Source organism: Dipodomys ordii, unplaced genomic scaffold (assembly GCF_000151885.1).
Source record: "Dipodomys ordii isolate 6190 unplaced genomic scaffold, Dord_2.0 Scaffold13, whole genome shotgun sequence".
Classification (NCBI taxonomy): domain Eukaryota; kingdom Metazoa; phylum Chordata; class Mammalia; order Rodentia; family Heteromyidae; genus Dipodomys; species Dipodomys ordii.
In genome coordinates this window covers 18412326-18425716 of record NW_012267229.1, presented here as the reverse complement: position 1 = coordinate 18425716, position 13391 = coordinate 18412326, and the positions used below count along the sequence as shown (strand labels likewise).

At 41.0% G+C, this 13391-nt stretch overlaps 1 protein-coding gene across 1 annotated transcript in view; it reads right to left on the bottom strand.

Annotated features, from left to right (window-relative positions):
- Ralgapb (Ral GTPase activating protein, beta subunit (non-catalytic)) overlaps window positions 1-13391 on the bottom strand; it is a 67832-nt gene that overhangs the window by 19287 nt on the left and 35154 nt on the right. Inside the window, exons 15-18 of the mRNA XM_013010706.1 lie at window positions 12938-13089; window positions 6451-6638; window positions 4214-4320; window positions 1210-1290 (exon numbers count right to left, since the gene is read on the bottom strand). Of these exons, the coding sequence (XP_012866160.1) occupies window positions 1210-1290; window positions 4214-4320; window positions 6451-6638; window positions 12938-13089 (528 nt within the window). The remainder of the gene's footprint in view (window positions 1-1209; window positions 1291-4213; window positions 4321-6450; window positions 6639-12937; window positions 13090-13391) is intronic.

Below are 13391 nucleotides of genomic sequence, written 5' to 3'. Positions count from 1 at the left end.
CGCTGTCCCTCAGCTCTTCAGCTCAAGGCTAGTGCTCTACCACTTGAGCCACAGTGCCACTTCCGGCTTTTTTCTGCTTAAGTGGTGCTAAGGAATCAAACCCAGGGCCTCATGCATGAAAGGCAAGCACTCTACCACTGCAGTAGCCAACTTCCCAGCCCCTAGACTGGTCTGCTTTGATGCTGTGTTTCCCTAGACTTACAAGTAACAGAACTCAGTAAGAACCTGCAAATGCTAATGTAATAGCTAGTAGTAAAGGTAGGAAATTTGTATGGCTGTACACTCCATTTTATTTTCCTAAAAATGTTCATCAACTTACAAATTTTGTGACTGCTAAATGGTTTGTGGACCTCTACTGCTCCAGGTCTAAACTGCACACATTCAGTGCTATGCCAACAGATGAGACATTTCAGAGCTTTAATATTCAACTTTCTTGTCCAGCATGTGAAAGGTCCTGAGTTTGATCCTCAGTGCCACAAAGCTCAAAGTGGCTTTTTCCCAAGCTCTCTCAACTCATTCCATACAAAAAAAAGTACAAGTTCAAGTACCCTAGGCATCTCTAGAAAATGAGTTCAATTAGAACTTACTCTGTAGAAGCTAAAAAAGCTCAGCATTTTGTAGGCTGAGGCAGGAAGACTATGAGTTCAAGGCCAGTCTTAGGCACACAGTGAGTTTGAGGCCAGATTGCGCTTTACAGAGAGTTCAAGGCAAGGCTGGACTACACACTGAGTTTGAGGACTCATTAAAGGCTGGGCTATACAGTGAAACTAGGTCTCAAAAATACACACAGAGAATACACGGCTGCAACTATACAACTGTTTGGGGAAAAGAGGGATGGGGGATAGGTAGGAGAATAATGAAGGGTGAATTATATCTAAGTACACTGTATATATTAAGGTTCTGTAAGGAAAAAGAAATGTACCCATAACCTGACTTATGAAAGGTTGGCCCCTTTGTTCGACCCCCATATGACAAAAAAAATTATTAAAAAGATTTCATAAGGAATCCCACTGAAAGCTGAAGGATGAGGGAAGAGAGAACGATGGAGGGGGTTATTCTGAATTCAGTTTAATATTTGCATGTGTGAAATACCATGGTGAATCCCCTTGGCATAATTAATATAAACAAAAAAAGAATGATAGTAAGAGACCGTGCAGGGTAGATACAGAAGAAACTGAAGATAAATGAGGATAAATATGATTGATGTACCTTGTACACATCATGCATACATGTATACATGTACCCTGTATACATCATGAAGACAGAACAATGAAACCTGTTGAAATTATCCTAAAAAGGGAGAAAAGTCTTGAGTGATAAAGTAAGAATATATCGTATACAGGATTAAAAATGTCACAATGAAATTTCCCTGGGTAACTAATGTATACTAAAAAAAAAATATGGGGAGGGAAGGTAAGGAGGACATGAGGGAGAATACTGGGAGTATACAGGGTATATTGTATGCTTGTATGGAAGTGTCCAAAGTGAGTCTGCCCTGGTATAACTAATGTATACTTTTTTTTTTTTTGGCCAAGAATCAGAGGCTTACGCCTATAATCCTAACTATTAGGAAGGCTAAGTATTAAGGATCCGGTTTTGAAGCTAGCCCAGGTAGACTAATCAAAGACTCTCATCTCCAATTAACCAACAAAGAGCTGAAATGCGGCTCAAGTGGTAGAATTCCAGTCTTGTGCAGAATAGTGAAGTGAGAGTACAAGCCTTTACATCAGTACACAAAAACAAAACTTAAGAAGATAATTCAGGGGCTGGGAAGGTGGCTCAGTGGTAGAGCACGTGCCTTGCATGCATGAGGCCCTGGGTTCCATTCCTCCGCACCACATAAGCAAAAAGAAAAAAAGCCAGAAGTGGCGCTGTGGCTCAAGTGGTAGAGCGCTAGCCTTCAGCTGAAGAGCTGAGGGACAGCGCCCAAGCCCAGAGTTCAGGCCCCACAACCTGACCCCCCCCCCAAAAAAGAAGATAATTCATAGCCATATATATATAAGCATGTAAGTTAATGCCTGTAATCCTAGCTATTCAGGAGAGTGAAATCTAAGGATTATGGTTTGAAGCCAGAACAGGCAGGAAACTCGATGAGACTCTTATCTACCATTAGCCATCAAAAAGCTGGAAATGAAGCTGTGACTCAAGTAGCAGAGCCATGAGTACAAAAGCTCAGGGACTGGGGCTGGGAAGGTGGCTCAGTAGTAGAGCGCTTGCCTTGCATGCATGAGGCCCTGGGTTCAATTCCTCAGCACCACATAAGCAAAAAGCAAAAAGCCAGAAGTGGCGCTATGGCTCAAAGTGGTAGAGTGCTAGCCTTGAGCTGAAGAGCTGGGGGACAGTGGCCAGGATCAGAGTTCAGGCCCCACGACTGGACCCCCCAAAAAATTTTTTTTTCTTAGATTAAGCGAGAATGGGTGTCAAATCTGGGTCTTCGTGGCTCCAAAGCCCTGATTCAATATGTATATGGTGCTGGGCACTGGTGGGTTATACCTATGATACTAGCTACTCAAGAAGCTGAAATCTGAGGATTAAGGTTCAGAGCTAGCCCAAGCAGACAAAACTACAAGACTCTTACCCTCAATTAACCAACAAAAGGCCAGAACCTGAGGTGTGGCTCAAGTACTGGAGCTCTCAGTCATGAGAGAAAAAGCCATGCAAGAGCTTAAGGTTGGGGTTGGGAAGGTAGCTCAGTAGCAAAGTGCTTGTGTTGCATACACGAGCCCCTGGGTTCATTCCTCAGCACCACATAAGTAGAAAAAGCCAGAAGTGGCGCTGTGGCTCAAGTGGTAGAGCACTAGCCTTGAGCTGAAGAGTGGAGGGACAGTTCTTAGGCCCAGATCAGCCAAAAAAAAAAAAAAGAAAAAAAAAGAGCTTAAGGTCATAAGTTAACGTCCCAGTACTGGCAGAATAAACTTAAAAAGTAATTTTTAAAAAGGGTCCAGTCAAGAGGGGAAAAACTGGGAGAAAATGAGGAAGGGGGTGACACTATTCATGCCTGTAATCCTAGCTATTCAGGAGGCTGAGATCTGAGGATCAAGGTTCAAAGGCAGCCGGGGCAGTAAAGTCAATGAGACTCTTATCTCCAGTTACCCACCAGAATACTGGAAGTGGTGCTGTAGCTCAAGTGGAAGAGCACTCACCTCGAGCTGGAGAGCTCAGGGACAGCACCCAGGCCCAGAGTTCAAGACCCACGACCAACAACAACAACAAAAAAGATTTAATGTCTCAATCTTCCAATTTTCTACAAGAAGCAAGTAATCTTCACATAATTAAGACTGTCACAAGATAAAAGACTAAAATTATATAGCATATTAAAAACTATATAGCAACTTATACAGCATGTAGAACAATGTGAAACTATATCCTATTCACTAAACACACGAAAGGTCTGGCTAAATGTTTCCATACATGTTGGATGTCTATTATTGATAGTGTTCATTTTGGTGTTTTGTTTTTTTTTTTACAGGATCTCACTTTATTGCCTTGAAATTTACTCTGTAGCTCACAGAGAAGCTGGCCTACAATTCCTGAGCTTCTTTTGCTCAAGGCTAGCACTCTACCACTTGAGCCACAGAGCCACTTCTAGCTTTTTCTGTGTATGTGGTACTGAGAAATCGAACCCAGGGCTTCATGCATGTGATTCAAGCCACATTCCAAGCTCAGGCCTTCAACTCTTTTTTGTTGTTGTTTTTGGTCATGGGGCCTGAATGTGGGCCTGGGCACTGACCCTCAGCTCTTCAGCTAAAGGCTAGCATTCTACCACTTGAGCCACAGCACCACTTCCGGCCTTTTCTGCTTATGTGGTGCTGAGGAATCAAACGCATGCAACTGAGCCACCTCCCAGACCTGGCCTAAAACTCTTGTCTCAAGGTATGCTAGGATTACAGGTATGTGCCATCACAATCAGCATATATCTGACTTTAATTATATTTAAAATTAGATAGAAAAATGTGAGACGATGGGTGAATAGTCAGTCACCTGAAAGCTTTTGGAAAAGAGTCCTGCTTTAAAGATGACTATAGAATTACTTCAGTAGACGTGGACATCTGGTTCCTAAGGTGATTCTTATGGACCCTCATGATGGAGTATCTGGCTAGGGATAAGAAATATTATCTGTGGTCTTAGGTGGAAAGTGATTTAACCTTTATGGTATGTATGCATGTGCCCTTGTACACACACTTGTCACTTCCCTGTAACTTCTGGAGGATACCTTCTGATTTGCTTTTGCTCCTCTGGGTAAAAGGCAAAGCTGTTGTGCCCAAGCAAGTCTTCCAGACATTCCCCGAACCAGCACAGTGACAGAAGGGAAAAAATCATCTGGAACAAAACGTTTGTGTAAAGGTTTTTATTTCAGACAATAACCATTTAAAATATAACTGCTGTCAACACTCCATTGTGTTTCCCAAGCTTTGATCTTCTATGCCCTCTTTGTGGTTTCTGCCTTATCAAGTACTATAAGTTCTATTATCTTACTTTGAACCAACCACTCTTTATTATAATTAAATTCATTTCGAAAGGACATTGTGAACTACCATCAATGGGAAGCCATGAAATTAGGTATGCAAATTAGGCATTTTAAAAAATAAGTAAAATACTGTTGCTTGCCAACTATCATCATCTCACATACCTGCAGTGCTTCACATTTACTTTTGGGAAATGCTATTCTGGAAAACATTCTTAACCTTACAATGGTGGGAACAAATGAAATGTAAGAAGATGGACTGGCTTGTCTCCAAGTGCTGATGTTACACTTGCCATGGCTTTAAGAAGGCACCATTTCCTTCCAACAGAAGTTCTGGTGTTTGTGTAAGAATTCAGGACAAGCTTCCATGGAGATCCAGATCCTTTTTATTCTTTTGTCTCAAGTGTGAGAGTCAAATTTGTTGTGCTTTCCTATCATTTCTTCTGTTAATAATTATTATAACAAATAAAATGTCCTTCTTAATGTTTCAAATTCAAGTTTTTGTATTTTTGTTGGACTTATTATGCAATCAAGTGGAATAAGAGTGGAGTAATACTAAAACACCTAGAAATGTGCCAGGAAGCAGAAGGGAACATTGAACTGGGATTTTGTATACTCTTTGGCAAATGATTTCATCTTAAGAGGCTAGCTGAAGCACAAAAAATGGGCACAGGGGAGAGAACACCAGACAAGCCCTAAGTCTGAGGCAAAGAAGAAGAGAACTTGGAGAAAAGGCTTGGGACCAACAATCCTGGAGGTGAGCAACGATAAGTGGCCCCATTTCATTTCATATTAAAGACACTTAATCTCACATGATAGCAGTCTGTATCTCAAACTACAGGGCAAGCAATGTTTTACTTTCATTTTATGGATTATAAGATTGCACTCACATTCAGCAAAACTTTTTCAGCATTCTAGACTCTATCTTTGCAAAGGTAAGATAGTATCTCCCCCACTGAGAAAATTCTATCATGGTGAGACAACAAATCTTAAGTCCTATCCACATCAAGTACGTATCAAGCTACCTGATCAGGTCACCTACCCTCTGAGTTTCTCTACCTGTAAATGAGGAAACTAAACCAGATGATTCCCTGGGTCCTTTTATACTCATAGATTCTGTACCCTTCATTTTCCTTTACCTTGCCTGCAATAAGCCTCTCTGAAATCATGCTATCTTGGCATACTATCTAATGTCAACTGCTATCAGGAAAAAACTTTCTTGGCATCATTTGGTTTATAGTGGTAACTATACCTCAAGAGGGTTTAAAAATGGGGGAAGGAGTGTGAGGAAAACATTCTGCCAATAGTAAATTTGTGAAGGGTTTCTAGTAGGTCAGGTCTATATCTAAGAAGGGACACTACAGTGCAGCAAGTAGAGCAGAAGTAAGGGTGAACAAGTTTTGAACTGATGAGGCAGGGGAGAGGAAGTGTGTCAGATGAGGCAGAAAGAACTGCAATAATGTAGGTAAGAAGTACTAAGGCCCTGAGGTGGAGGTACTGAAAGGAACACACAGGAAAGATTCAAGAGTCACTGGGGAGGTAGAAACTTGGAAACTTATAAAAGGAAGTAACAGGAAGTGCAAACAAAGATGACTCTCACATTTCTAGGTGTTGTGGGTGGCAATACTGAAATAGAACAATGAGGAGTGAGAGGCAAGGGAGCCAGGGACAGCATCCAAAGTTCACAAGGGGAGAAAGAGGGACAATGGTTTTCATACACACTAACAACCACTATGTTAAACTGCTTATAAAACTACACAGTACTTTTCTAATATTTCAGATATACATAAAGGGCCTTTAAGTGATTCTACTTCATATGTATATTCTATCTTCTGGTCTTCTGTTTCTCAGGTACTATTATCTCACAGCTCAAAGAGCCACTGACAAATGTGTAATCACATAAAAATCAGCCTCTCTTTCTTTGCCAACACTGATGAACACATACTGATATAGCAGTAAAGAAGGCACAAAGTGGTCCAACTTACTCTGCTCATTTCCAAGAGGCTGCTCCAGCATTGCTAGGATGACACTATTGTCCAATACAAAGTACCGGAAACTATGCTTGTTTATGGTTGGCAGCCTGGAGTATTTGATCAGAGTAGTTTCATTCACCAGACTACAAGGAGAAGCAGGACCACTGGGTGAAGGAAATGCACCAAGCAACTGCATAATACTATGGAGAATAGAATAAAAAACAGTTAATTCCCAAAATAAAATCTTAAGTTTACCTCATGTATTCATATACCCATGTTTCCCTTCATTTTTCTTGAGCATAGCCATGTTTCCCCTTTGCAGGTCATATTTATTTCTTCTAAAGGCCACAGCATGTTGTGTGACCTAGCCCTCCAGAAGCACAGAGATGGTGGCTGCAGATGTCAACATACTCTCTCAAAGACTTCCCTCAGCCAAGGAGAAACACCACACTTAGATACAAAGCTCTCACCCAATGACTGACTTATGTAGGTTGTAAAGTCCCTGGCCCCAGACTGAGAGAACATGAAATAAGCAACTGTATCACAGTTCAGTTTTTCTCTTTGTCCAGCTCTGCTTTCTCCCTTCCTCTACTAGGATATAAGAGCACTTTCTAATAAACTTGCAAGCAAACTTCAGTTTGCTACCTATACTTCCAAATCATGACGTTTCTAAAGATACATTTAAATGATGGGACATGTGTGAAGCTATAATAAAGAACACCCATTATAAGTGATATAAGCCCATTAAAAAAAAATCTGCTTTGTAGCCAGGCACTGGTGGCTCACATCTATAATCCTAGATACTCAGGAGGCTGAGTAGGATCATGTAAAAAGCCAGCTTGGGCAGGAAAGTCCATGAGACTCTTATCTCCAATAAACCACCAGAAAACCAGAAGGGGCACTGTGGCTCAAGTGGTAGAGCACTAGCCTTGAGCTGAAGAGCTGAGGGACAGCGCCCAGGCCCAGAGTTGAAGCCCTATGACTGGGCCCCCCACCCCCCCAAAAAATGTGCAGTGTCCCAGCTTCAAGATCATGCTAGTTAAAGTATTCTAGGCCTAGAAAAGGATCCTAATCAGCCACACCCCCTCACTTTTCAGAAGACAAAACTAAAGCTAAGAAGAACAAAGTGATTGCTAACAGGCTAGAAAACAGCTGGCTAAGGTGAAGTACACCTACTCTAGAGGCAGAGAAACAATGATCACGGTGTGAGACAACTTAGGCAAAGTTAACACAAGAGCCTATCTGAAATTCAAATGAAATGCCCAAGGACTGGGGTAGGGAGTGGCTCAAATGAAAAGTACAACACACACACACACACACACACACATGCGCGCGCGCACGCACGCACGCACGCACGCACGCACGCACATTAAAGACCAGAAACCTGCCCCTGCTGCCTTCTTGCAAATAAAGAACCTGAAGCATCTAATACTTAAATCTCACAGACCTATTATAATCATTAAATAAAAATCTGTAACAGAAAATGTTTTACAAACTGGAATTCAACTGCAAAAGCCTTAACATTCAGGAATTGTTATATAGACCGATTTGTGCATACATTCATGAAGGCACTTAATGCACGTCATTTCTTGTACTTTCTTAACAGCTCTCTAAAACAGCTATCATTATTATACTCACTTATAATAAGAAATTGAAGCTCAGAGAGAAAATATTTTGTAATTACAAGAGAAAAATTTTACTTTAAGGTTTTAATATCGCCTGACCTTTCATCTAGAACACTAATATTCTGTGACTCTACTTTCATGACTCAACCTTCAGTTTGGGTGGATGTCTTCCTCTCTCATTCTAAGGCTTGAACCCAAACATCCCTAATATGGAAGTCAAAACAGTTCAACAAATATTTTCTTTCCATTTTCACCCCTCCTAAAGGCCTGTATCAAAGAATTTCTAGAATCAACATAACTTGATGATGAGTTCAGGTCCCTAATGATTTGTAGAAAGCAAAGAGGAGAAATAACCAGTAAGTAATTAAATAATATGACTTTGATTTTTTAAAATAGGACAGAGATGGTTGCATTTAAGACATGTTATCAAACAGATTGCTAAAAAGGGAATACGTCACTAAGATGAAATCATACCAGCCTATCCACATTTTCTCTTGTCACTAGCTTGGAAAAGCAGGTAAGTATCCCTGAAATCAAGATATCTTTTTGACAGTGTGTCACAACAAACTTGTAGATCAGATTAAAAAATCCCTGTGAAACCGAAGGAAATTTTCTGCTGATAGGCTGTGAGACCACTTGTACTTGATATTTTAATCAACATCTTTAATTAGACAGGCTGTGAGTCTACCTGTGTTTGATATTTTAGTCAATCTTAGAATTAGAATACACAGGACAGGCTCATTAAATCCAGTTGATCAGAAGTTGGGCATCAGAGAGGAATATATCAGAGAAAGCTAGGATTTTAAGACTAAAAATAATGAGACAAATCTTAAATAATGATATGTTCAACCCAGGCACTGGTGGTGGCTCATGCCTATAATCCTAGCTACTCAGGAGGCTGAGATGTGAGGATCACGGTTCAAAGCCAGCCCAGACAGGAAACTCTATGAGACTCTTATCTCCAATTAACCACTAGAAAACTGGAAGTGGAGCAGTGGTTCAAAGTGATACAATGCAGGGCTGGGAAGGTGGCTCAGCAGTAGAGTGCTTGCCTTGCATGCATGAGGCCCTGGGTTCGATTCCTCAGCACCACATAAGCAGAAAAAGCCAGAAGTGGTGCTGTGGCTCAAGTGGTAGAGCGCTAGCCTTGAGCTGAAGAGCTGAGGGACAGTGCCCAGGCCCAGAGTTCAAGCCCCATGATCAACAACAACAACAAAAAAAAAAAACCACAGACCAAAGTGATACAATGCTAGCCTTGAGTGAAAAAGCTCAGGGACAGCCCTGAGTCCAAGCCCCATGACTGACAAAAACAATTAAAAAAAAAAAGTACATCTGGATACTAGTATCTCACACCTGTAATCCTAGTTATTCAAGAGGATGAGATCTGAGGATCACAGTTTAAAGCCAGCCCGGGGAGGAAAGTCCCTAAGACTCATCTTCAATTAACCACCAGAAAACTCAAAATGGTAGAATGCTAGCCTTGAGCACCCAGGCCTTAGCTTTGAGCCCCATGACTGACAAAAAGAAATGTACAGTTCTGTGCATATATTTAAACACTCCCAAGAAATGACAGGATGAGAATGACAAATGATAGGACACATACCGAAGACCTTAAAAAAAATTTTTTTTGCGTCGGTCGTGGGGCTTGAACTCTGGGCTTAGATGCTGTCCCTCAACTCTTCAGCTCAAGGCAAGCGCTCTACCATTTGAGCCACAGTGCCACTTCCAGTTTTCTGAGTGGTTTATTGGAGATGAGAGTCTCACGGACTTTCCTGCCTGGGCTAGCTTTGAACTGTGATCCTCAGATCTCAGCCTCCTGAGTAGATAGGATATATATATATATATATCATCCTGCCAGGTGCAGAATGTATGTATGTATATATACACATATATGTGTGTGTGTATATATATATGTGTATATATATATATGTGTGTGTGTGTATATACACACATAAATTTAAAAGCCATCTAAAGTACCTAAAGTACTGTACTCTGAAATCTACTATAAGAGATACACAATCAAACCTGTACCAGCTGAGGACCATGATAACAAAGGTATTCATTCAGTCCTTATAATATGAAAATATTTGAAGGTACCAGAGCTAAATCAGAAAGAATATAAACTCTGTCTTTGGATACTGCTACTACCTGGACTAAAGGGGTATTACTCTCAAAAGTCTAAATAAGAACCAGTTGGTCAAAGTTAAAGTGAGACACTTTAGTTCAATATAAAACAAGCTTTTAATAATTAAAATGAAATGGACATTTAAAGTCTAATCTCTAATTAGATGCTAAATAACTCGGTAATTAAGCTGGTTTAAGCAAAGATGCTTTTTTTTTTTTTTGGCAGGTCCTGGGGCTTGAACTCAGGGCCTGGGCACTGTCCCTGAGCTTCCCTGAGCTGCTTTTGCTCAGGGCTAACGCTCTACCACTTGAGCACAGCGCCACTTCTGGCTTTTTGTTTATGTGGTGCTGAGAAATCAAACCCAGGGCCTCGTGCATGTGAGGGAAGCACTCTACCACTAAGCGACCTTCCTAGCCCACAAAGTGGGCAATTTAAATGACTTTTTAAAAAATTTGTCAGTCGTGGGACTTGAACTCTGGGCCTGGGCACTATCATTCAGCTCTTCAGCTCAAGGCTGGAGCTTTACTACTTGAGCCACAGTGCCACTTTCCGTTTTCTGAGTAGTTTGTTGGAGATAAGAGTCTCACTGGCTTTCCTGCCTGGGCTGGCTTTGAACCATGATCCTCAGATCTGTCTCCTGAGTAGCTAGGATTACAGGTGTGAGCCACCAAGCCCAGCAACTTAAATGACTTCTAAGAGTCCTAATTCTGAATTTGAGTTAGTACCCCAAAGGAGATTAAAAACAACGACAAGGACGACCATGATGACTATGAAAACCCAGTTAATCTTTTTTTTTTGTTGTTCGGTGGTGGGGCTCGAACTCTGGGCCTGAGTGCTGTCCCTCAGCTCTTCAGCTCAAGGCTAGTGTTCTACCACTTGAGCTACAGCACCACTTCTGGTTTTCTGGTGGTTTATTGGAGAGAAGAGTTTCACAGACTGCCCGGGCTGGCTTTCGGCCGGTCCTGGAAATGGAACTCAGGTCTTGGGCTTTGTTCCTGGGCTTATCTGTGCTCAAGGCTAGCCCTCTACCACTGGAGCCACAGCACCACTTCCAGCTTTTTCTGAGTAGTTTATTGGAGATAAGAGTCTCATGGACATCCCTACCCAGGCTGGCTTTGAACCACAATCCTCAGATCTCAGACTTCTGAGTAGCTAGAATTATAACCATGAGCAACTAGCACTCAGCCCAAACAGCTAATCTTTACTCTGCAAGTATATATTAGGTGTTCAACACTGGGAGGGTTATCACAGAAATGGGTCCCTCCTCAGAAACCTCCTCCCATCTTGAGGAATCAAGCATGTATCAAATAAACCAGACATGATCATGATAGTACAACTATGCTGTGTGGTAGGATCAGAAATGAGTGTACTTGTGTCAAAAGGCGTCATATTCAGAAGCAGAATACCCAAGAGTGGCATGGAGGTAGCTAGATTTGAGGTTAGTACTGAAAAGTAAGAGGGTGTGATCAAAGGAAAAGGAAAGAAGCTTTGTAATTCAGGGGAAAAACATAAGCAGGAACAAGCATGTCCAGTTTACCACAAGTTAACTGGACTATGGCAGAGGGCACTAGAGAAAAGTGGAAGAGATCTGACAGGCTTCTTGAAATTCAGTTTCAATTCAGACAATAAGGCAGAATAACACTCAAGTAGCAGAATAAAAATTGTGCTTCAGAAGGATGAGTTTGGTCACAGAATACAAGGTGAATAGGAAAGTAAGAAGACTGAAAACAGGGAAGTCAGGCAAAAAATGAGGAGAGCATGAAGAATCTCAGGTAGCAGGTCTGCTTTTCCCTTCAGCTAAGCTGATTTCTCTAGGGATGATGTCCACTGTGATTTTCCTCTTATCTAGAAATATTTCCTCATTCTAACTCTTTAGCATTTTGTTCCTTTTCCCTTGGAGAACTTATTTCAGCCTACTCATATAGCAGTTTGTGTTTATATTTTTAATCTTTCCTATTGAGCAAGATAGTATTGGTGGAGTGACTGGTTCTGACTCATCTGTGTGATCCTATTCCAGTTCTTTTTTGGGTGACAGATGGGAAGGTTAAGTGCTGATACTTGAATTCAGTCTTGTGTTTGCTAGGCAGGTACTCCACTGCTGAACCACACCATCAGCTCTTTTTGTACTAGTTATTTTGAAACCATTTTACTTTTTGCCCTGGTCTATGCCTGGATCTCAATCCTCCCATTTAATACTTCCTGCTGTGGCTGAGATGACAGCCATGAACTGCCATGTCCAGCTTCTTCCATTGAGATAGCATCTCAAGAACTTTTTTGCCAGGACTGGCCTCAAATAGCAATCTTTCTTATCTCAGCCTTCTGAGTAAACCACCCCCCCCAGCCTATTACCAGTTCTAAACAGGAAGTTTATAAATATTAGCTGAATAGACTTATAAGATGTAATACAAATCCTGTAGAAGAAACCAACTAGGAGGCAGATTTGATGGGGAGACCACAGACAGACACATTTCATCTCTGGATTCAGGCATCAAAGTGAAGGGACAGAGTAAATCTCTCCAAGATCCTTTCTAACTCGAACATAATTTGCCTTGAATTATTATCAACTAGTACAAAAACCCAAGCTACTGATTTATCTGGGTATAAAAAAAACAAACTGGTACAAGAGTATTTCCTTTCCATTTAATTTCTGGAGACAAAGTATCAACTAAAGGGGCTAAGTCACTTAATATCAAACCATCTGTAAAGAAATGAACTGATGGGGTTACTGCTAACACAATCACTTTCATACCATGTGAGGGTTGCTTCAGCAGCATCCTTTACCCTCATTGAGGCAGGGTTTGGCTCCTTATCTCCTTTGTACTTGACCTCTTGCTCGCTGTTCCTGGACTTACTTCCTGAGATACCCAGTTCCACAATCTCTAGTACTTCCTTAAGGCAGTCCTAAAAGCAGGAAAGGCAGATAAATTTTAGTAATACATCTTTTCATGAGCAGACAAAGAATCCATCAAAATGCTAATACAGTAATAGAGGTTATATTTTGGTAATGGAGTTTTAACTTCTAATTTTCTTTATTATATATATACTAATACCATAGAAATATAATAAATTTAAATCCCCTTCCAAATTTCTCTGTAAAGGACTAAATTTGCATGTTCAGAGCGAGAACGAGAGTGTGAGAAAGAGACTAAGTAAAGCTACATTAAATTCCATTCCATCAGTCCCAATTCTTTTTTTTTTTTTTT